Source organism: Camellia sinensis, chromosome 5, assembly GCF_055761805.1.
Source record: "Camellia sinensis isolate YWXY chromosome 5, ASM5576180v1, whole genome shotgun sequence".
NCBI classification, from domain to species: domain Eukaryota; kingdom Viridiplantae; phylum Streptophyta; class Magnoliopsida; order Ericales; family Theaceae; genus Camellia; species Camellia sinensis.
This window is the reverse complement of record NC_138965.1, coordinates 196924611-196946228: the sequence shown is the minus strand read 5'-3', so window position 1 is coordinate 196946228 and position 21618 is coordinate 196924611. Positions and strand designations below refer to the sequence as shown.

General features: G+C 35.1%; 2 protein-coding genes across 7 annotated transcripts; one reads left to right on the top strand and one right to left on the bottom strand.

The window, feature by feature from the left end:
- Positions 1-636: 636 nt before the first annotated feature.
- On the top strand, positions 637-2222 carry LOC114306326 (putative acetyltransferase At3g50280). Its single transcript, XM_028251547.2, has one exon. The coding sequence runs from the start codon at positions 746-748 to the stop codon at positions 2084-2086; it is 1341 nt and encodes a 446-aa protein (XP_028107348.2). The 5' UTR covers positions 637-745; the 3' UTR covers positions 2087-2222.
- Positions 2223-2612: 390 nt separating this feature from the next.
- LOC114306304 (hyperosmolality-gated Ca2+ permeable channel 2.4) lies at positions 2613-19651 on the bottom strand. Of its 6 annotated transcripts, none has more exons than XM_082871050.1 (12): positions 19416-19651; positions 17169-17329; positions 16982-17092; positions 15633-15788; positions 15193-15256; positions 14707-14916; positions 11844-12035; positions 9871-10169; positions 6932-7208; positions 4967-5242; positions 3775-4008; positions 2613-3329 (listed from the first exon to the last, which is right to left on the bottom strand). In XM_082871050.1, the coding sequence occupies exons 3-12, from the start codon at positions 16999-17001 to the stop codon at positions 3135-3137; spliced, it is 1923 nt and encodes a 640-aa protein (XP_082727176.1). In that variant the 5' UTR covers positions 17002-17092; positions 17169-17329; positions 19416-19651; the 3' UTR covers positions 2613-3134. The 6 variants fall into 6 exon arrangements, with proteins under 6 accessions (XP_082727176.1, XP_082727177.1, XP_082727178.1 ...); XM_082871051.1 differs by lacking the exon at positions 19416-19651 and adding an exon at positions 18430-19414; XM_082871052.1 differs by lacking the exon at positions 19416-19651 and adding an exon at positions 17457-17546.
- Between the last annotated feature and the right edge of the window lie 1967 nt (positions 19652-21618).

Genomic DNA, 21618 nt, shown 5'->3' with positions numbered 1-21618 from the left:
TGGAAGGGCCGAAGATTTACCTACCCCCACAAACCTGCCAACCTTAGACGACTTTAATGGGGTCAGTAAGTACCTAAGAGTCAAGAGCCTCTCCTTGCAAGCTTGTGCTTGTGTCCGTTTTTATAGGTCTTCGGGTCTATTTTTAGGTCCAATTTTGATAATTCGAACCGTTGATATTTTATGATTTATTCAGTATATCATACCTATAAAAAATCAAGTTGATCGGATATCAGAAAGTATGTGTTTGAAAAATTGAACTAAACACTATTTTTTAAAGAATTTAATAAACAGTTTCCGAACATATACTTTCTGATATCCGATCAACTTGATTTTTTACAGGTATTATATACTGAATAAATCATAAAATATAAACGGTTCGAATTATCAAAATTGGGCCTAAAAGTAAACCCGAAGGCCTGCAAGGACGGACGCAAGCATAAAAACTGCAAGGAGAAGATCCTCACTCAGTACCTAATATTTTTTTTTTTTTTTTTTCCTTTCTTTCCGTGTTCAGATAGGCACAAAAGAATAATATTTTAGGTATTAATTGATGTTTTAATTAATTAATAATATGATATAATTTTAAAAAAATTAAAATTTATAATATAATTAATAAATTAAATTAATAATAATATATATTAATATATTAATTAATACATGTAACATCGAATCATGAGTGAATGGTCGGTCCATAACGAGATAGACCATTTCAACCCTCTTCAACACTTATCAGACTTCCCTAACAATGAATCCTCCAAAGGTCCGGTACATCTCAGAGTGCTTCATCAAACCCAGGTCTTCAGCAGACGAAGAGGAGACCAAGCAGCCAATAATCCACTTGGCTCCAGGGGACCTAGCCATGCTCTCAGCCCATTACATCCAAAAGGGTCTTCTCTTTGTCAAGCCCTCTTCAATGAATGATCAAGAAAACACAGTCAAAGCTCTCTTGGAGAAGCTCAAGGGGTCCCTTTCTCTCACTCTCGTTCATTTCTACCCTCTTGCTGGTCGGCTCGCGACGTCCAAACAAGAAAACCCACCTCATTACTCCGTCTACATCGACAACGACAACAGTCCCGGCGCCAGATTCATCCACGCCGCCGTGAATTTGACTGTCTCTGACATTCTTTCACCAGTGGATGTACCACTAGTTGTGCAATCGTTCTTTGACCATGACAGGGCCATCAACCACGACGGGCATACCCTGTCGTTGCTGTCAATTCAGGTGACACAGTTGATTGATGGCATCTTCATAGGATGTTCCGTTAACCACGTGATTGTTGATGGAACATCCTACTGGCATTTTTTCAATGCTTGGTCAGATATTTTCATGACAAACAATTCTTCCATTTCTCGACCTCCTGTTCTCAACAGGTACAACCATGTTCTCAACCTTCCTTTCACCCACCACGATCAATTCGTCAGCAGGTACGAAGCGCCTCCGTTGAGAGACAGAATTTTCCACTTATCCACAGAATCCGTAGCAAAACTAAAAGCGATAGCCAACGGGGAGTGTCAAACCAATAGGATATCCTCCTTGCAATCTGTGAGCGCGCTCATCTGGAGGTGCATCACAAGGACGCGACGCCTACCCTACGATCAGGAAACCAGTTGCAGAATGTCTATCAATAACCGAACACGAATAGAACCGCCTTTGCCAGAGGAGTATTTTGGGAATTCTCTACAAACAGTGAGAGGCATTGCTAAAGCAGGCGAGCTGCTCGAGCAGGGGCTCGGGTGGGCAGCGTGGCGGCTGAGGGAAGCGGTGGCGAACCACACCGACAAGGCGGTAAGGGAGTGGACGGAGGAGTGGTTGCAGAAACCATATATATATCAGCTTGGTCGATTCTTCGACCCTTGCACCGTATTGGTGGGAAGTTCACCGAGGTTTGAAATGTATGGGAATGAATTTGGGATGGGGAGAGCGGTGGCGATTCGAAGTGGATATGCGAATAAGTTTGACGGGAAAGTGACGACGTACCCGGGATATGAAGGCGGAGGAAGCATGGACTTAGAGGTGTGCCTTTCGCCGGAGTCGATGAGGGACCTTGAATCCGATAGGGAGTTCATGGATGCTGTCTGTATTTGATCATATGCTGTTTAGTAGATTAAAATGTTTCATTCCATTTAGTACATTAAATAAATTTTGTTAGTATAACATTACCATTTTTGTATAAGAAAACCAATCCAAAACAAATAAATAAATAAATAATTCTACTGATTAATCGGAAATGGAAGAACTAATTGCAAACCAGTAAAAATTTTACAATTAATTGCACCAGCCACAATTCTCACTTACACCCGACACAATTCCACTGATTTGTAATTAGTCTATGAGTTTCTCATATTTATCTGTTATTTCCCTTAAAATTATATATAAAGCAGTCTCATAGAAATATTATGGTTCAACAATAAATTAAGATGGAAAAAAAAAATAGTTGTACATAATAAATCAAAGTCAATCCTCATAACATCAAATTTGGAATCCAAAGATTAATCCAGACAAAAAAGTTCAAAAAAAAAAAAAATTCCTGCAATTGTTTAAAATCAGCGGAAAAAAAAAATTGCAATTACAACTTCCAACATGATATTAGGTTTAAAATGCAGCTGAAAAATTGATGACTTCCAAAATTTCTTTCATTTGTTTTGGAAGGAGAGTATGGTACGCCTACAAATCAAAGTGAATTGTAACACTTCTCAATGGTGAGATAAACACCCAAAAAATAAATAAATACAGCTCATGAATAATGTACATGGCAAAGTGCAGACCAAACCAGAGGTAAAGTTTTTTTTTTTCCCCCAAAAAAAGTAAAAAAATAAATTCTTCACTACCAAATTCTCACATCATTCTGATCACCAACAGCCTAAACGAACAATATAAGGGATTCTTAGTTGTACAAATGGTGCACTTCTTCGAACTTGGAACGAGCATGAAATATGCAGAAACAATTCCCGGTATAGTCTTTTCCCATGTTTTGTCAGTCTCATATATATGAGCTCACCATGGCTGTTTCACATGCTAGAGTGGGCAGAAACACGAATATATTCAGAATAGCAAATTTGATTCTGCACGGGGTGCATGGAAAAAGAATCAAGAATCATGTATGATTCTATAAACACTGCCATTACGAGTGGCCTCATTGTGACTGATCTGATATCCTCTCTGAGTCTCGAATTTCAGCAGAAGCTAGCAGGGGCGCGCTATGGCTGTCGGAGTTTGTGGAGAATTGGATTGGCAACAGAGCTGGATCCTGATAGGCAGTTGCCATTTGATTAAAAAATTCAGCCATTGTCGGATCATTATGGTCTTCTCTATCCTTGTTTAACAAAGCCTGAAAGCATAAAACCCAAAATTCAAAAATTCACGGAATATCTGTAAACAATCTACTAAATTTAGGGTAAATTACACTGACCTCCCTTGAGGTTTGGAAAAAATACAGCGATCTTCATAATTTTGACATAATGACATTGACTTCCCTTTCAGCAAGGTTAAAGAGACGAAAACTAATGTAGATTGCATTAAGACCCAACAATTCATAATGTAAAATATACATTTCAATGTAATATAGATAACAACATCATTTATTACGACTAATGAATTTGTGATGAAAAAGGGGGCCAGGTGAATTAAAACCTTAAGGGAGCTTAATGTAATTATGCCGAACTTGTGGAGCTTACTGTATTTTCTCCAGACCTCAAGGGAGGTCAGTGTAATTTACCCGTGAATTTCATTAGGAGCATCCACAGGTGGAAGAATAATGGCACAGGTAAACATACCTCAGTGGAGTAGGCAACAAAAATGGGTAGAAAGCGTTTACGGCAATACGCATTAAAGAGAAGTGTGAGGATTGGCAGAGGAACAAGCAAGGTTGATGCCAGAGAAACCTTCTTCAGTGTAAAGATTCCAAGAGCGATAGCATGCATCAGTAGCAGGGAAAATATCATTGAATTGTGAACAGTAGGCCAAAACTGCCCTGCAGTTTCATACTTGGGCTCGTATACATTTATCAACTGCGCAAATAGTTCAAACAATAAATTCATGGCACATCAGTACAAGCTGTATTCAATCTAATTTCACAGTTTTGATCAATTAGGGCATTCCTGGGCTCCTCATTCACTTGAAATCTAGCATTTCAGAACACTATAAAAACTGCTAAAACAGACTTCTACACGGAAAGAAAATACTTCTGCCTCATCTCAGTAACAGAGCCTGAAATGAAATTAAGAATATATTACTCTTACAACCCAGATGGTTATGCTTACTAAAGAGATCTCGGTTAAAATTTTATAATCTTAACCGGCCACCTCAGAACTACCTCAGGTTTATTTTAACCTACATAGGAGAGGATGGTTTTCTCTTTTATTGTTCCATTTTTAGACCTTTGATCACATGCCTTCTGATGAAACTTCTTGGAAATTCATGAGCCTATTTGGAAAAATTATTACAATCTTCTCATATCCTCACCAACTCAGCAATTCAGTTTGAAGTTCACCACATGTAGGTTTATTGAAGTAAACAATCAAACTCGCAACATGCAGGTTTATAGGCATTCCATGTGGCTTAAAAATTTGGACTCCATTATATTATCTTATTAAGTGATCAGTATTTGATAGATCCAATAGATGGGACTATGTTTATCGTTACCATCCATTTTAAGAGAAGCCCAAAACATTACAACCTTTTTTTTTTCTTGTGATTTATTCCCAAACCAAACCAAGCCTTAAGTCCCATAAAATGGGGTCGGCTTTTTCTTGCAATTTATTATTTAAAAAAAATAATGTAGCAGCAGAAAGCCAAGCAAGGCCTGTGTACTGCAGAGTCAATGCTGTTTTTGCATAAAATAATTGTCTACCATACAGGGTGAAACTAAACATGATAGGACAGCATAACTTTAACTGATTAACATTAAGACTACAATTAAAGTAGTAAGAAAAATAAATAAAACACAACGAAAGACATCAAAGTAACCTGGTTACGATAAATGATGTATGCAAGACAGAAGTAGATCAAGAGAAAGGGTAGAATTAGAGGAGCCAGGAAGAAATATGTTATGCCAAGAAGTCCAAAGAAAAGAAGCCTCGGAATGTCCTTGTGGTAAGGAAGACCCGGAACTTCAAATTCATCATCTGGACTTTTAAGGCAAGGTTTTCTCATCAGACTCCAAATAAAAGGGATCAAGCGGAAGAGCTCTGTCGAAATACTCGTCCATCCTGATGTGACAACATAAGCAATAAAAAAGGAAGCCTGCAAAAACAATGAAATATGTTTCAACAATATAAAAATCGGAATTGAAGCAATGCAATCAACTAGATTCTTCGATGCTTTGTTCGGAAAATATGTAGGAACTAAATTACAACTTTTACACCATCAGTATCATCTTCATCCATTAAACAATCACATCAGTATTCCATTCTCATGCTACATTATAGCCCTTTAAAAAATAAAATAAATAAAATAAATTGTCATATCTGCCTGACAAGACATACTTGTGAATATGGAATGGATCTGTCAGAAGGGCACATAAGTTGTTTATTATGCACCAAGTGGCACTAATAGTACATGTCTGACTTGGGCACATGTCCAAGACAGCAAAAGTGATCTCCTCTTACAGTTTGAGAGATATCTCATACACCTCAGAATTTATTTTGGAAGACCTCTTTTTTCTTTTTTCTTTTTTCTTTTTTCTTTTTTCTTTTTTTAAACACAAGAAAATTCAAAAATACACTCAAAAAGGGCATCACTTGCATACTCAGGATGTAGATAAAGCACAGAAAACTATAACCAATCAACAAAATTAAGCTCTTGTATAAAGTCTTATCAATAAAACACTGTGAAGGCCTTGGAACAACAGTAAGGTTGCTCCATTGCAACCTAGGTGTTATGAGTTCAAAATTTAGAAACAGCCTTTCAGCACATGGGAGCAACACTGCGTACATCTGACCTTCTCTGGACCTGCAGTGGCAGAAACCTCATGCACTAGGCTGTCCTTTTTAAACGAAAAAAGAACTATAGAACTTTCCATTTATCCAAACTAAAAGCAAAGCCATCTTAAGCCTATGTGCCATCTCTACCTCCTAAAAGGTACGCCAATTCATTTCCCTCCATAGACACCACATCAAGGTCATAAGTTCGTGCCACCATCCAATCTTTTCTCACCCTCATCAAATGAAGCACACCTATCTAATTTTCACAGACTAGAGAATTCAATCCGGTAAAATCATGTCACTTTAAAATTGGACAATAGAATACTCCAAAACCATTGAGCAAGCTCACAATGCAGTAATAGATGATTCATTGACTCCAATTGGGAAGCACTAAGCCGCTCCTTCCCAAATTATCTATAGTGAGTAGCAGTCCATACAGAAAAAGACACTTGTATAGAAACCCAGAATCCAAATACTAGGGGACAGTCCTTGTTACTCCATCACGAACAAGGAAACAAATGAATTTCATTATAAACATCCCTCTATTTCCCTCCCATTTCATCACATCTACCTCCCATAAATAACCCCCACCCAGGAAAGAAGTGCAAAGAATTCATTCACAGCATCCAACTCCCAATACTAAACTACAAAGACAAAACATGGCTTTCACGATACTCCAGAATAATAACCTAGTAAAATCTGAGAATGCAAGTTTGTTAGCAGCAGTATTGAATAATTTTGGAAATTCCACCAACTATGGAATATCCAAATGAGAGAACACATTAGCTTCATATTGGATTGAGAGAACATCAACTAGTGATAATACACAAGGGAAGAAACCCTTGAAACTATACAAAGTTAAGAGAAAAGTGTCATTGTATATATTTTGATTCATTCAAAGGAAAAAAACAAGTAAATTATTAATCACTACAGGAAGCATATTTTTATGTTTCACCTGCATAGCTAAGAATCCAAACTTTTCTTTCTGTCAATGGGAAATTGTTCTCACCTGTGCAGGAACAGTTACAGCTAACGTTGCAGGAATATTTTTGGGTTCAAGCAAGACGGATATTTGATTGAGAACTGACCCTGAAAGCACGTTTCCAAAAAAAACGTTCCATATTGTGAACCAAAGTACTTTCTCACATGCACTTTTTTCAATCTCGCTAGTACAGATATATCCTTGAAAGGTGGAGAGGAACCTCATGACAGGAGGCACCAATCTTATAAATATCAGAAGAATGAGACTGGGAAGGTACCCTGTAACTATTTCACTGACGAATGATCTGCAAGACCAACCAGAAGGTTCAGTTTATGTTAGATGATAATTGCTGAAAACAATTATAAGAACCAAACATCAGAACATTCAACCTTCTGAGTTCTGAGAAATTACCATGCTAATTGCAAGCAAACCATGTAAGAAGTTACTATAGATTATAAGATATGTACAGACATTTGAGGAAGTATGGGATTTTTTAGATCATAGGGTTGATAATTCTTCTACACTGGGATCTTCTATTTATGCAACACTCATTGGAAGTGAAAGGACTGAATCCACCAAAACTAATTTCAAGGGAAAAAAGGTCAGTTAAACCACCGAACAATACAGACTAGTGCGACTCTGCCTTCATGCAATCAAATGAAATTGTTTGTATGGGCCAAATACAGAGAAAAGACGGTAATTGAAACAAGAAAAAAATGTGTGACCTTGTAAGAAATAGGGTTAACTCATCTTCTTCACACTCAAAAGGAGAGAGAGAGGTGTTTCACAAACGGCAAGGGATATGAAAATGAACAGAAACACAATCTCAAATTGTCATAAATCGACTCCACTTGCATAGAAAGATTATATAGAGCAATCTCAAATTGTCACAAGTCAACTCTTGCATTGAAAGATTGCATGGGTCTATATAGGCTTGTTGCCAATCCTACAACTATGACTATGGCTTCAAATGGGAAACTTAGACCAACTACGATATTCCAGACCTAATAAAGACACAATAACATGATTTTGACCCATAAAAAGACCCATAGGAAACCCATGTCCAGCAATGTACAAAATTGCCAGAATACCCCGAACTACCCCGAACTACTAACATGGCAAACCCTAATATAAGGCCATAAAATCTGTCCAAAAGCGTAATGATTTACAAAATACAAAAAAAATAAGGCTCAAGCTAATGCTAAACATGATTACACAAAGCCCTAGGTGTACTCTATGTGAAATTTCATATTTGCCTAATTTATGCTTTCCATGCTCGTTATCAGTAATCCACCAAGTGACAAGATTCAAGCATAGAACCTAACTACCAGCTCTGATAACATGATGTTAAAAATTGATTGCTCTAAAAGTTTAAGCTAGAAATGGACCACAATAATATGAAATTCAACAAATAATGGCAGTCACAAACAGGAGCCGCAGGAGACAACCAAGCCTCTGCTTCCTCTCACTAAATTGTAGAAGCCACATTGCTGAGTAAAGCAAATATAATACAAAGAATGTTCGTTAATTTCTAATAATGAGACAATAAAAATAATGAAGCATCTAAACTCTTAGGATACCCATTTCTATAAGAGTTACATGCTATATTCAGGACTTTTAATCAGGTCTCGCTCAATTTAGTAGAAAAACCATTACAATGAATTATCAGTAGCACAATTATGCATGACTTCAATAAATTTTAAACTAAATATATATATATATATATTGTCAAAATGATACCAATAGTAGACAAAGAAAAAGATAACAAATGTACTCAAAATTGACTCAACAACAAATATATATATATTTTGTCAAAATGATACCAATAGTTGACAAAGAAAAAGATAACAAATGTACTCAAAATTGACTCAACAACAATTTATCAGTTAACCATGAAAAATACTCCCTTGGTACAATTTTATGTGGCAAGGTTGACCACTCAAAGTTTGAGGAAAGTATCTTTGGAAAGTATATTTACGAAAATGCACTTGGTCTTATTTGATTATTATTTTTTTGGGTGTTAGGATTGTATTTCAATTTTAATTTAAAGAAGGATAATATGGCAAAATGAAGATTAAACTTTTGAAATTCAAAACTTTTAAACACAAAAAATGGGGAGCCTCTAATGCACCCCAAAGTGAGAGAGAGACAGAGAAAGAGAGAGAGTTGCAAGCAAAAGAGGAAGGGTGGGGAGGGGTTGTGGTGTAGCAGCCGGAGATGGGGAGGGCATGGCAGCCAAAGGTGGGGAGGGCCTAGGGAGCGGCAACTGGAGCTGGGGAGGGGGCTGGGGTGGCTACCGGAGGTGGTGGTCAGCAACCAAAAGGAAAGTAGGTGGTGACTAAAAGTGGGTGTAGGGAGAAATGGGGGTTGTAGAGAATTAGGATTTTGTCCTTATTGATAATGTCACTTGTGAGTATAATGGTATTTAAAAAAATCAACAAATGGGGGTCCCCAACAATTTTTCCGGGGTGCATTTAGAGGGAGACTCATAAAATTGGATGCAGTAGGATACCAATAAAAGAAGTTAAGGTTCCTAATTGCTTGGAAGTATACCATGTGGCAGCAAATTAGGCCCAAAAACTAACTTCTCCACCAAAAGGTTTCTGTCACATGATCAGTTTCCAAGCACAAAGCAAGTTGTGTATCCGATGCCTAATACCTCCAGTAGTAGTAACACAAAACCAAAATCTGTGTGGCTTAACATAATACTGCTTAGATTTTTCCACATAATGTAAGTACTGGAGGCGGATATCACGTGATGATGTCCTAGAATACCATCCTTAAAAGTAAATTTCTCTATATCCTCTTTCTAGAAATAAAATTTCGTGTGGACTTCATATTTGTCTTGAAATTCTTGTGCTACTGGCCAGTTGTTAATTACAAATAAATAATGATGGCAAGAAAGAGTTAATAACAACAACAACAACAACAACAAAAAATTAAAAATTCTAAAAAGAACTGCTTACAGCGACAGAATGCTTTCCAGGGCGGGAAACCAAACTTCCAACTGAGCCAAGTTAGCAAGACCTTGCACGAATACAACAGGAATAAGAAACAAAACTGTAAGATCAAAGTATGCAAATATAACCACCAGTTTAGAAATCCATCTTCCCATGAATGTTGATGAAAAGAAAGGCCAGTAAACATCACGAGGCTCAGGGGCTTGCTCTGTAACCCACTGTGTGGGGTTGTTTGATTGTTGCATGTGTAAAGCAATTGCAGCACCATACCGAGACCTGAAGGACACAAAGGCAGCTCTAACTTCCTTGTGTTCAAAGAATAAGAAAAATAAACCCATTAGCTATCACATTGGCATCTACAAACCACCCTAATCAAAAAAGAACTAGTATCAATTTCAACTTTTAAATTTGTCAATAAGCATTTAACACTAGCAAGCACACAAAAATAGTAAAGGAACAGAACTTTCAACTTTCTTCTTCCTGATTCACCCAAAGAAAAAAAAACTTTCTTCTTCCTGAAAAAATTTCATGATAATGTGACATACCAAAGAAAACACTCAAATAATGATGGAGCTTTGACAAAAGGGTGCACAAACACTAAAAAAACACTAGCACACAGAAATAGTTTCTACAATCCTAGAGTTCAGTTTTCATTTTATTTAAACATTTCAACCTTTAGGTTCAATTACGTTTTCAGGAAAATAAATAAATAAATAACTGACAATTTTTTATTTGAGACTTTCAATTTACCACCTAAATTGCATCAAATCTCTCTTAAGAGTTGAAACCATGCGGCTATGCATCACACTCTTGCAGCAAGTAAGTTGCATTGAGCAATTGAATCAGCAGCAGCAAAACTATCATAGTTAATATTGCACCTATGCACCTCTCCCGAACAAGAAATCTAAAAAGTAATCACCATGCAAGGTACATGAATATATCATTCTAGCAAGATGATCAAACTTTCCACAAATGTATTCATTCCATGTTCTATCTTGTCATGTAACACCACTCATATTAGATGACAGGAACACAATATTATATAGGCGCATGCAAGAACTCTGTGGAAAATAGTGGAACATTAAACAAGTTTCAAAATTGGATGATCCTATATCTCTAAATCTATGAATTCTAGCATGGAAATCCCCTTAATGAGGCCCAAGATATTATTATCTTAGGAACTTTGGAACTCTTTACTCTCTTTGCTCTCATCTGGATTGCTTCTTTATATAGTTGTTACTTGGTAAAAACATTATACATAAAGATAACTGCATAGAAAGAAGTCAAAGAAAAAGTTACATGATGGGAAGGAACGCATGCTTCGTATGTGTAACGATTTGTACAAAAGATCATAAGACCAATGTCTTAGCCAAGCCCCTTGCAAATTCAACATCAATGTATCATGTAAACAGACCAGTTAAATAGTGAATAATATATTATTTGGAAAAATTAGCAGAGGCAAAGTAACAAGGCAATATCTTAGCTAAGCCCCTTGCAAATTCAACACCTATGTATCATGAAAACAGACCGGTTAAATAGTCAATAATATGTTGTGGAAAAATTAGCAAAAGGAAACCACCGGGGTTAGCCTAGTAGCCAGAGCCCGTGTTCCTCAATAGGAGGTCACAATTCAACTCCCCCTTCCCCCTCCCAAAAAAAAAAAACAGAACAAAACAAAAAAGCAAAAGCAATGCCTGTTATAACATAGCAGTCAATGGTAGATAGAAATCAATTGCTGAATACAACCACAATATTTCCAATTTATTGATAACATTTTTATATTCAAAGTGAGAATCTCTTTGAAAACACCAATGACATATTTCACAGGACACGTAGGGGTGTGCTTCCCTCCATTTGTATTATGATGTCTATCACTACATAAAGCACAGATAAAGCATATATAAGGATAGAAATCCACACATGCTCATATGCATACGTTGAACTGTTGGAAAAAGACAAGAAAACAGTCAAGCACATACTTCCCCTGCCAATGAAGCCTCTGATTGCCCCAATCTCAAATTTTCCTCTAAATCTTCCAACTTCTTTTCATACTGATCTACGAGATTAACCTTGTGCTTGAACAGTCCACAGCAGCCATCATGCTCAAATTTCGGTTGATTTGATTCAGTTCGTAAGTGAATAAGCCTTTCATACTGTTTCTTCATGTCATTCTGACAAGGACATGAAGCAGTAGTTAGAAAAATAAGGCACAGGATAGGTAATACAATTGCTCACAACTAAGAAGCTTGGTCCACCTGTAATTCTTAAGAGTGGAGACCGAATTGAAAATATTAGTAACATTATGCCTACATTTAGAATTAGAAGATCAGTTTTTCATGCACATGAAGGAGTTTACAGAAAATCTACTTCTCAAAGAGTTTCCGGATAAAATGCCTTAAAGATGAAGTAAGGAGTGGAAGAATCTATGACCTTCACCTATTTCCCATCTGATTTTCTAATCGACATTTTCAACTACAAATAAAGTTAATTTTAAAATTTTGAATTGTATAGTAATTAATGTTTCTCCCGGAAAAATTTAAGAAATTCCACATCTTTTAACCAAATTTGCTGTCAGGTCAGGAGTCAGGACACTTGAATGGTTTATGTAGAACTCTTGTAAATTCCCATGTGAGAATGCAGCCCTAACATCAGACCAAAAAGGCCATTACAAGTTTTGTACAATTGAGAGGACAACAAAACCGAGTTGATCTTTAGTGCTGGAAATACTTTTTTGGAATATGTTTAGTGTACATGAGGTACTGGCTTCACCTTCTATTGCATTTTGAGAAGTAGGGACACGAGCCACAAATATGACACAATATAGACATGGAAACACAACATTTTCTAAAAAAAAATGACACAACCTATCAACAAATAAATATATATTTTTTATATGTATACATAAAACTAATAAAAGTTCTTGAAAATAAGCAATTCCCCCAATTCAAATTCCCTAAATATATCTTGATTCCACTTGCCATTCAGATACAAGCAGTCAATAGCATAACATAGTAGATTCTTCATAGAACAAAAAATGCTAAAGTGTCTAAACAAAACCATCCTTAATAGATTGGGAGTAGAGTAGGTAATAAGGATCAGACCAAACCAAACTAAGCTTAGTGCCCCAATCAGGTGGAGTTGGCTACAAGAATCTTTTTTCATCATTCTACTCTATCAAGTGCTACATGCTCAATCCAATTAAATAAATAAATAAATTTACTACTACATCCCATGTTAGTTTAGGTCTTGCCCTCCCCCATAGCATTTTCATTTATAATGATCATATTACTATTTCTTATTGTTGCATCTAAACATCTTTATTATATATAATCAAACTTTCATAGCATTTCCACTTTTTCCAACATTTTCATTGTATGACCCATCAACTTAATGACTCTATTGCAACTTTGGATATTTTCTTTAATTTTATATATAGGCATTAAAATACTTTCTCTACTCGTCACATATTTGTTTATTCATTAGAATTTTATTAACAAAAACACCCCCTCCATACCTAAGCATGTCTAAATCTCAATAGGGATACAATCTGATTCTAATGTCTTACCTAGTTTCGAACCAGATTTCATCCACTTCAGTGCAAATTCCACCTCAAACTCTATTAATCGACAATAAACTTATATTTGTTAGTTCCAATCCAACAAGCCTATTGGCTATTGTATTCCTCTCCTCTTAAGTTTTCTAAATATTTTTCATTTTATCAATTTCTGAAAATAACTTTTTCCACCATTCCTTATTTTCCTCATCTTTCACTAAAACCCTCAAATCCTCATTTTTTATGCACTTTCCCAATTAAAGTCTCTTTTTTACTTTCTTTTCATTTAGCAAGTTTGTAAATATTTTTTCTCCATCTTTACCATCTAATCTAATATAAAGATTGCCACAGACTTTTATATTAGCATCTCTAAATGTCCTTTTAACCTCCTTATAAGCCAATTTACATCTCTTAAAAAAAATTCTCATCTTTATCCTTTTGCCACTTTTAAAAAACACTTTTTTTTTTTTTCCAAGAGCAAGGATCTTTAGCTATAGGGATTTTTCCCTTTGACTGTCCAACGATTCCTCACCATATTCTCTTAATGCGTTCTGCCATTGTATTCTGCATATTATTAATATCACCTACCACACTTGCTTTTTTAAACATTTTGTCTTTAAATATTTCTAATTTCTAAGCTTTTAGAATCCACTTTTCTTTAATGTATATATATAGCATTGTTAGCCCAAGTTGTAATGTTACACTCTTTTCTAGGAATAAACTTACAATCTTTACATATTAAGCGGTATTTTTTCTTGCAAGAAAATAATATATTTCTCTCTTATTTGACCCACTTTTAGTAGTTATTATGTGTTCTCTCTTTTTAAAGAACTGTTGATTACTATAAGATTAAATTCTACTACAAAATCTAAGAAGCCCTCTCCGTCCTCGTTTCAGTCACTAAAACCATATCCACCATGTACCCTCTCGTACTCTTGCTTATCTTTATCTATATGAGGAGTTACTAATAAGAAAAATCAACAAAATTCAAAATGCCCAACCATAATTAAGTAGTGGAAGTTGAGTTACGATACACATCAAAGTACTAAAGGGAAAACAGATATGTTAAAAAATATTATTTAGCCATATGTTAGCCATCATTCAACATAGAAATGTCAACAGAAAATTCACTAACATGTAAAACAAGCACTTGGGATACTCCATTATATTATAATAATGAAACGAGATTTGTAAAAGACAACTAATCCAAAACGGAGAAACACAAACATCATATTCTAAAGCAAAAGTTCTGTAAAAAAGAAGAATTCAAATTCAAATAAAATGCTTACAATGAGATTTTGAAGTTTGTTTGTTCGGCGAATCACCATATGTGATAGATATGTAGAAGGATGAAATTCCGTGAAAAAGCTCTCAACGGTGTCACTGACACTGATCCCAGCAGAGACGGGGACACTATGAACCAAAATGGTAAATTGATGTGGCTGAGGTTTTGACGAATAAAAATAAGCAACTCTCTTTGAAGATATATATCCATATTCCTACACAAGCAATTACTATTCAGCACCAATTCAACTTCTGTACAGCTCATATGTTCATAAACACCTAATTTATTGTTTAACAAAAAAAATGTCCTAAAAAACATGAAGAGGAAATGTGACATGGAACTAATAAACCATCCAAGCCCACAAAAATAATGCATTCATGATAAAAGTTTGAAGGTATTAAAAAAAAGGCCAAGATGTTGGGGCAGTCCATTCATGTTTAAAAAATCAATTGGATATCATCAAGTACAACTGGACAGAGGTATGACTTACATAATAAAGAAGATAACAGACAAAGATGGTGACAATATATATAGCAGTGAAGTGTATCCATAACCTGCCAAAAAGACCAAACTTATGGTGAGGTTCCCTTCACATTTCCCTTGGCTACAATAGTACAAGGAAAACTGATATTATGCATGCAATAAGAATATATTCAGAGTCATGCAGTTCAATAACACTGAGGGCGACCACCATCTGCATAACATGCTCCGATCACCAAGCGACATCTAGTTAAGTAGGGCAAAATGTAATATAGAACCAATCAGGATTCAAGTGTGGATTTGGATGCAGGTAATAGTGTGTGTCTCATGCTGATCCCAAAATAATAATAATAATTATGTGTGTGAGTTTCGTACTTATAAAGAGGGAAGGGGGTAACCATAAAAAATAAAAACTACTTCATTACAATCAAATATTGAGGTCATAGTCACCTTTTTGAGCCATTGTTTACATTTGATATGCTAAATACGTCCAAAGAATCATTTGTCAAGTTAGCAAAGTCGACATTCTCAAGCTGATTTCCTGAGCAGTTCACTGGAAGAAGAACAAAGACCCCAATAATCCCAGCACCACAAAATACTCTCAAACTGCATCATTTAGATGGGGGGGAAATGATTGAAAAACAGAAGCAAACCTAAAAATACAAAATTAAACATTGATTGAAAACAGAAACAGCAACAGGGGTAACAACAATAATGGACATTACCAATAATGATGAAAAAGAAAAGAAAAACAATAAGTAGAGGAGACCAAGCTGAATACTTTCCCAGTTATATAGAAATCAACGATTCTAATGCATATTATATATATCCATGTCAAGAAACAATACAGTTAGGATAGCTAATTCAATTGTCTGGATATGAAATACACTGACCAGTGGCATTGAGTCCTTTTATTATAATATTGTTTGATGTTTTCCTGTTGGTTAGCTGCAACTTGCCCCTTATTTTTTTTGTTATGGCTTACAATTTCAAATTACAAAGGAACAATAGGAGAACAGAGTGATCCTGAACTATATATTATGATGCTGATCATGCACATTTTGCATAACTTATATTTGCTCAACGGATACAATATGCTCATCATAAAACTTCAGATGGATTCAATGTACGTTTATCTTGAACGAGTGACCCAACATTCAACATGGGTTGAAGAATAGTAATTCACTATAATTTTTTTTTCTTTTTTCTATTTTTTTTGTTGGTAAATAACCAAACTTTATGAGAAAGCATCAAGATGATGCAAAGAATACAAAAAAAAGGCCTCAAAAGCTCGACCAAGCTAACAAATCCAATCCTCCACGAAATCTACAAAAGCCAACACATCCAGATCTACTAAACCTGTCACCCAACTATACAAAGCTGTAAGAAGCCGCCTCTTTAACCAAGGGATGGAGTGAGCCACCCCTTGGAAACACCCACCTATTGCGCTCCAACCAAATCAACCACATTAAATAGTGCAAAGTAAGAATCCAAGCCTTCCGACGCCTCCTCCCAAACCCCCCCCCCCCCCTACCCAACTCTGCAAAACTGCATACACAGAACCCGGTTGAACCCAAATAAAACCAAAAAACTGGATCCTGGAGACTTTTTGGTTCAATTTTTATTATACTTCAACAGGGGTCAAGAATTTCTCTCCCAATCACACAAGCATCATACCATCAGTTTATGTATAGTCTAAATGTGTTTTGTCATAGTCCAATAAGAGAAGTTCAATTAAACATGTAAAGCTTAACTTTTCTTGAAAATAAATAATATGCCTTATGAAGGACCCAAATTACCAGAAGATCACAATGCGCATGAATACCACAGCATCCAAACCTGAAGATGCAAGTAATTCCTCTTCAGAAGGCTTCCATGCCCTTCTGACCCACCCAGGAGTAGGTAATAGCCTTTCTAAGTTAAAACCAGTTCTTTGATGAGACATCCCATCAGCCAACAAGCGTGGTATAAAAACATCATAATTACCTGGCTGTTTCCTCAAGACAGAATACAATGTGAAGAATAAAATACAAAGGCCAAAATTTATTCCAACAGATGTCAAGAGAGCAGAAACAATCATTTTTACAGAAGGAACGTCAAAATCTCTGTGAAGAAATCTCATAAAATTTTCCCGACCAGCACCTCAACTGCACCAAACACAAGGAAATACTTGATTATGGCCAAATAAAATTATTTAATAAAATGCATAAGCAAATGCAATAACAGCAGCATCACTGTCTGTTTAGACTTCTACAAGTGGTGAAAAAATAATACTGCATCTGCTGCGAGGGAAAGAGAAAGAGAGAGATGAAAAGGCAATCTGACGTATTGCTTCCAAAAGAAAATTTACTTCTCTCATCACGTAAGACCTGGAAATCCATGTACAGTACCAGGTTTAATTGCTCTTTTTAAACAATTGATCTTTTACTTAACCAAAAAAAGAAAAAACCTAGTTTAATCCGACAATGAGACATCCTAAAAGCAGATCATATATATAAATGATATAATACAAATGGAGGGCACTGGACCATGAGCATGTGTATATGTATGTATAATGTATCCATACATGTAAAGAAAACTTGTAGGTTTTCATTCACCAATTAGACTTTACGGAAGCTGGGTGCATACGTAGTAGGGTTGAAGATCACACCTAGAGCAGGAGAAATTTCATTCTAAACCATAGAGAGAGAGAGAGAAATTCATCAATGACATAATGGTTCAAATATGGATTTGCTGCTCCTAACCAAGGCTGCCAATGAATCAAAGCCACTCAGTCCACTCTCAAGCTTTAGTGATCAAAGCTTGCTTGATCAATTGATGAGCCAATGCTAGCTCAACCCATTCTCAAACTTTAGCAATTGAGGGCCAAACTAAGCCCGTCAATTGGTCAAGCAAGCTCGTTTCATCCTAAGATTTAAAAACAAAGAGCCAGATCCAAAGCCATAAAAATGTCAAACAATGTCAAAACCTAACTGGATGATTATTTTTTAACAAACCAGTGACCTCAAATCCACACTCTGGGCAAATGCTCCCAACTGAACTCCTAGCATTCATAATATTTCAAGGAACTTATAAAGTTTATGTACGACATTGGGTCGAGTTTGGACCCGAATTCAGGGTGGCATGACACGATCACCCATGTTAGGTAGATGGGGTTTGCTGTATTTAGACTCCACCTTATCTTCGAGATACGGGTAGTTAACAATAGAGCCAGCCTTTTTACTTTGGATTTGTGGGTAACACTCACCTCATAGTGTTACTCCATCACTAACTATTGAAAGATTTGCTTGTGATTGATCAAACATTTAGAACACATGATTCACTCTGGTTCGTTGGATTTGGATTATAGTGCAAACGGTAGGTCCAAAATTCATTTCACTTCCACTAGTATTCATGGTTAAGACAGAATTGTTGTAAGGCTGCCTTGAATTGAACCCATAGCTACAAAAAAAAAAAATTAAGAGTAAAAGCGGTAAATATTTTAGGACTAATTAACAACCAAGCACCAGGAAAGATGCAGCTTCCACCAAGGAATCATTGGAACACAATGAAAGGAAATATATATATATATATATATATGGCTCATGAAAGGGCGCTAACGATCCTCTATCCCAAAAATTCTCTATTCCCAATTCACCCACAACTGTTTGATCAAACCTCAAGATTCTTACATAATCCAACAAATGTGAGTGAATTGAGAAAGGGCGACGGAGGTACCCTGGATGAAAGATTGAAATTGGGGGAAGATAAAGGGGGGGTTTAGCTTGAAATACTTAAAACAAGTAGCAAAACTTGCAAAACCCAGCAGGGTTAACTCAACAGTCATTTTCAAAACACGAGTTCCTCTAATCAATCAAAATTCTCCAACATAACAGAGTCCAAGAATCTCCACTGAATTTTTTTTCTTCCAAATCCAATAATTTGAATTGGAATTCGACAAACCAGAAAAGAAGAAGACAAAAACAAAACTACCCTATAAATCAGTCATTTTCAAAACATGGGTTCCTCTAATCAATCAATATTCTCCAACATAACAAAGTCAAAGAATCTCCCATCATATTTTTTCTTCCAAATCCAACAATTTGAAATGAAATTCAACAACCCAGAAAGAAGAATACAAAAACAAAGCTACCCTAGAAAAAAGAGCAAAATCTAATAGTCATCAAGAAAAGAAAAAAGCCATTAAAGTAAAAGCAAAATCAATTGTAAAAAGTCAAGAAAAGCACAAAAAACCTGGTTCAGGTTTTTGGGTAACTGGGTGAAGAAACCGATTTGGAAGAGACTGTGTTGACGAAGCAAGTGATGATATGCTCTTTTGGATTCTTTTGAGATAATTTAGAGATTATTTGCTTAATAAGGAACAGTGATTTTAATCATCAGTCATAGATGGCCTTAAATGGTATGGTACGATGCACAACGTCTAGTCAAAACGAATCGAACTAGCGGTTAGCTGTTACCGTCTAGCCAACAAGATTAGATTTGTTGTTGTAAGGCTGTTTGGTTCGGGGGGAAATACTCTGGTCCCGTTTGTTTTCAGAGATAGAATGGAGGAGATTTATAATGGGAGGATTGTTAGTGAAGAGATTAATAGTGAGAAATTGTTAAATTATTTTTATATAAAATAATAAAACAAATAAAATAAAATAAAAAATTAAACATTATATTTAAAAAAAAATTCCCAATATATAAAAAATAAAAAATAAAAAAAAATTCTAATCCCCTCATTATTTTTTTAATACTATCTCTACCTTCTCATTACCAATCTCCCTTCCTCCTCCTTACTAATATCAATGGATTACTAATTCTCTCCCTATCTCTCAAAATAAACATCATATTCTCAATCTCCTCCTCACTACCAAACACAATCTCTTCCCTATAACCCCAAACAAACGGGCATGTGCTCTCATGATACACGCTCACCTGAAATTTCAGCACTTTCCATCAAGAAAATATCAAGCGTAGTCACTTTCTATTTCTCTATTTTTAAAGATAACAGTCATATATTTTCTTATACTAATAGTGGGGTTTAGAAATTGATTTTTTTAGTTGATTTTTAATTTCTTTATAAAAAGATATGTAAAAAAATATAAATAATAAATTACAAATGAGCAATTTAGAAACTTGATAAAAAGTCAATTTTTTAATTTTTTAATTTTTTATCAAGTTCTCCCAAAAAAAGTCACCAAAAAAATTAAATTTTTTTGTCAAAAAAGTCAAAAAAATAAAAAATTAATTAATTTTTTATCAACTTTTCAAAATACTCCTACCTTTTTACACTGTTTTTTTTTTTTTTTTTATTAATTCCCCAACAATACTTAAGTGAACATATGATCATTTAAAATAACGGCGGAGCAACACATCCACATTTGTAATATTTTGTTCCTACCTCAATCCTTGTTGGGTGGGGAAACAGAGGTGGTGGGGGTAGGACGGGCGAGGCGAGATAATTTGTCACATTTGGAAGAAAGATATACTAATGAGATGATTAATGAAAACTTAAAAATTAAAACCAGATAGAAAGGTAATTGACATAAACATAAATATTAGCATATCACCCGTAATGTATACGTGATAAAATAATATATTATTTAATAAAAATATAATATTTATATTTAATTTTTTTTATATTATGTAAAAAAAAGTTAAATACAAATTAGTCAATCGAGATTTTCTTAATATGAGATATTGATCATAAGATTTCTCACTCAAAATCTTATTTTACTTATATAAACAGGAGTATAAGATTCATTTTATATAAGTGAAACAATTCACTTTTTTTCTTGTTTTCTCGATGTGGGATTATAAAATAAAAGTTAAATGAAAACTAACCTGTAGCACCCCTCTTTTTACTACTCAGAAGCATTATCAGATTCATTAAGATAATTCAATTTCAAAGATAACATGTGAAAAACTTTTTACATCAACGAGTAAAAATAAATAAAGATTTTCTCATCCGAATGCAAATTAAATGCAACATGTATATAACTAAATAAATTGTCCGTAGACTTACATCTCCAAAGTAAAATAAAGAGTTTAACCCTTTTACATCAATGGCATTCCGTTCACAAATAAAAGGCCCTGTGGCCAATAGGTAAAGAAGATCCATGACCTTGAAACACTCCTCGCCATTTACCTGAAAAGGGATTAGCAACGTGGGATGAACATAAAGTCCAGTAGGAATCTTAACATAATCCTAAACAATAGCAACGTACACATAGCTATGATCATGAATGCTTAGTCTCATACTGTATAAATAATGTGATGGTTTATACAAAAATATATGTATAAAAGACATTTCTCAAAATCATTCATTTCATTCTATGACTTAAGCATTTCACTTTTCTTTCTTTCTTTCTTTCTTTTTTTCTTTCTTCTAGTTACCCCTTTTTTAAAAAAAAAAAAATTCATATGACAATGATAGTTTCCTAAACACAAT

Excerpts from the sequence above, each read along its gene's own strand:
- LOC114306326 (XM_028251547.2), top strand. The coding sequence starts at position 746 with ATGAATCCTCCAAAGGTCCGGTACATCTCAGAGTGCTTCATCAAACCC.
- LOC114306304 (XM_028251537.2), bottom strand. The coding sequence starts at position 17,304 with ATGAGATTTCTTCACAGAGATTTTGACGTTCCTTCTGTAAAAATGATT. Across the intron at positions 7,209-9,870 it reads CTGGAAAGCATTCTGTCGCT|ATCATTCGTCAGTGAAATAG; the intron begins GTAAGCAGTTCT and ends TTGGTCTTGCAG. Across the intron at positions 5,243-6,931 it reads CTGTAACTGTTCCTGCACAG|GCTTCCTTTTTTATTGCTTA; the intron begins GTGAGAACAATT and ends TTGTTTTTGCAG.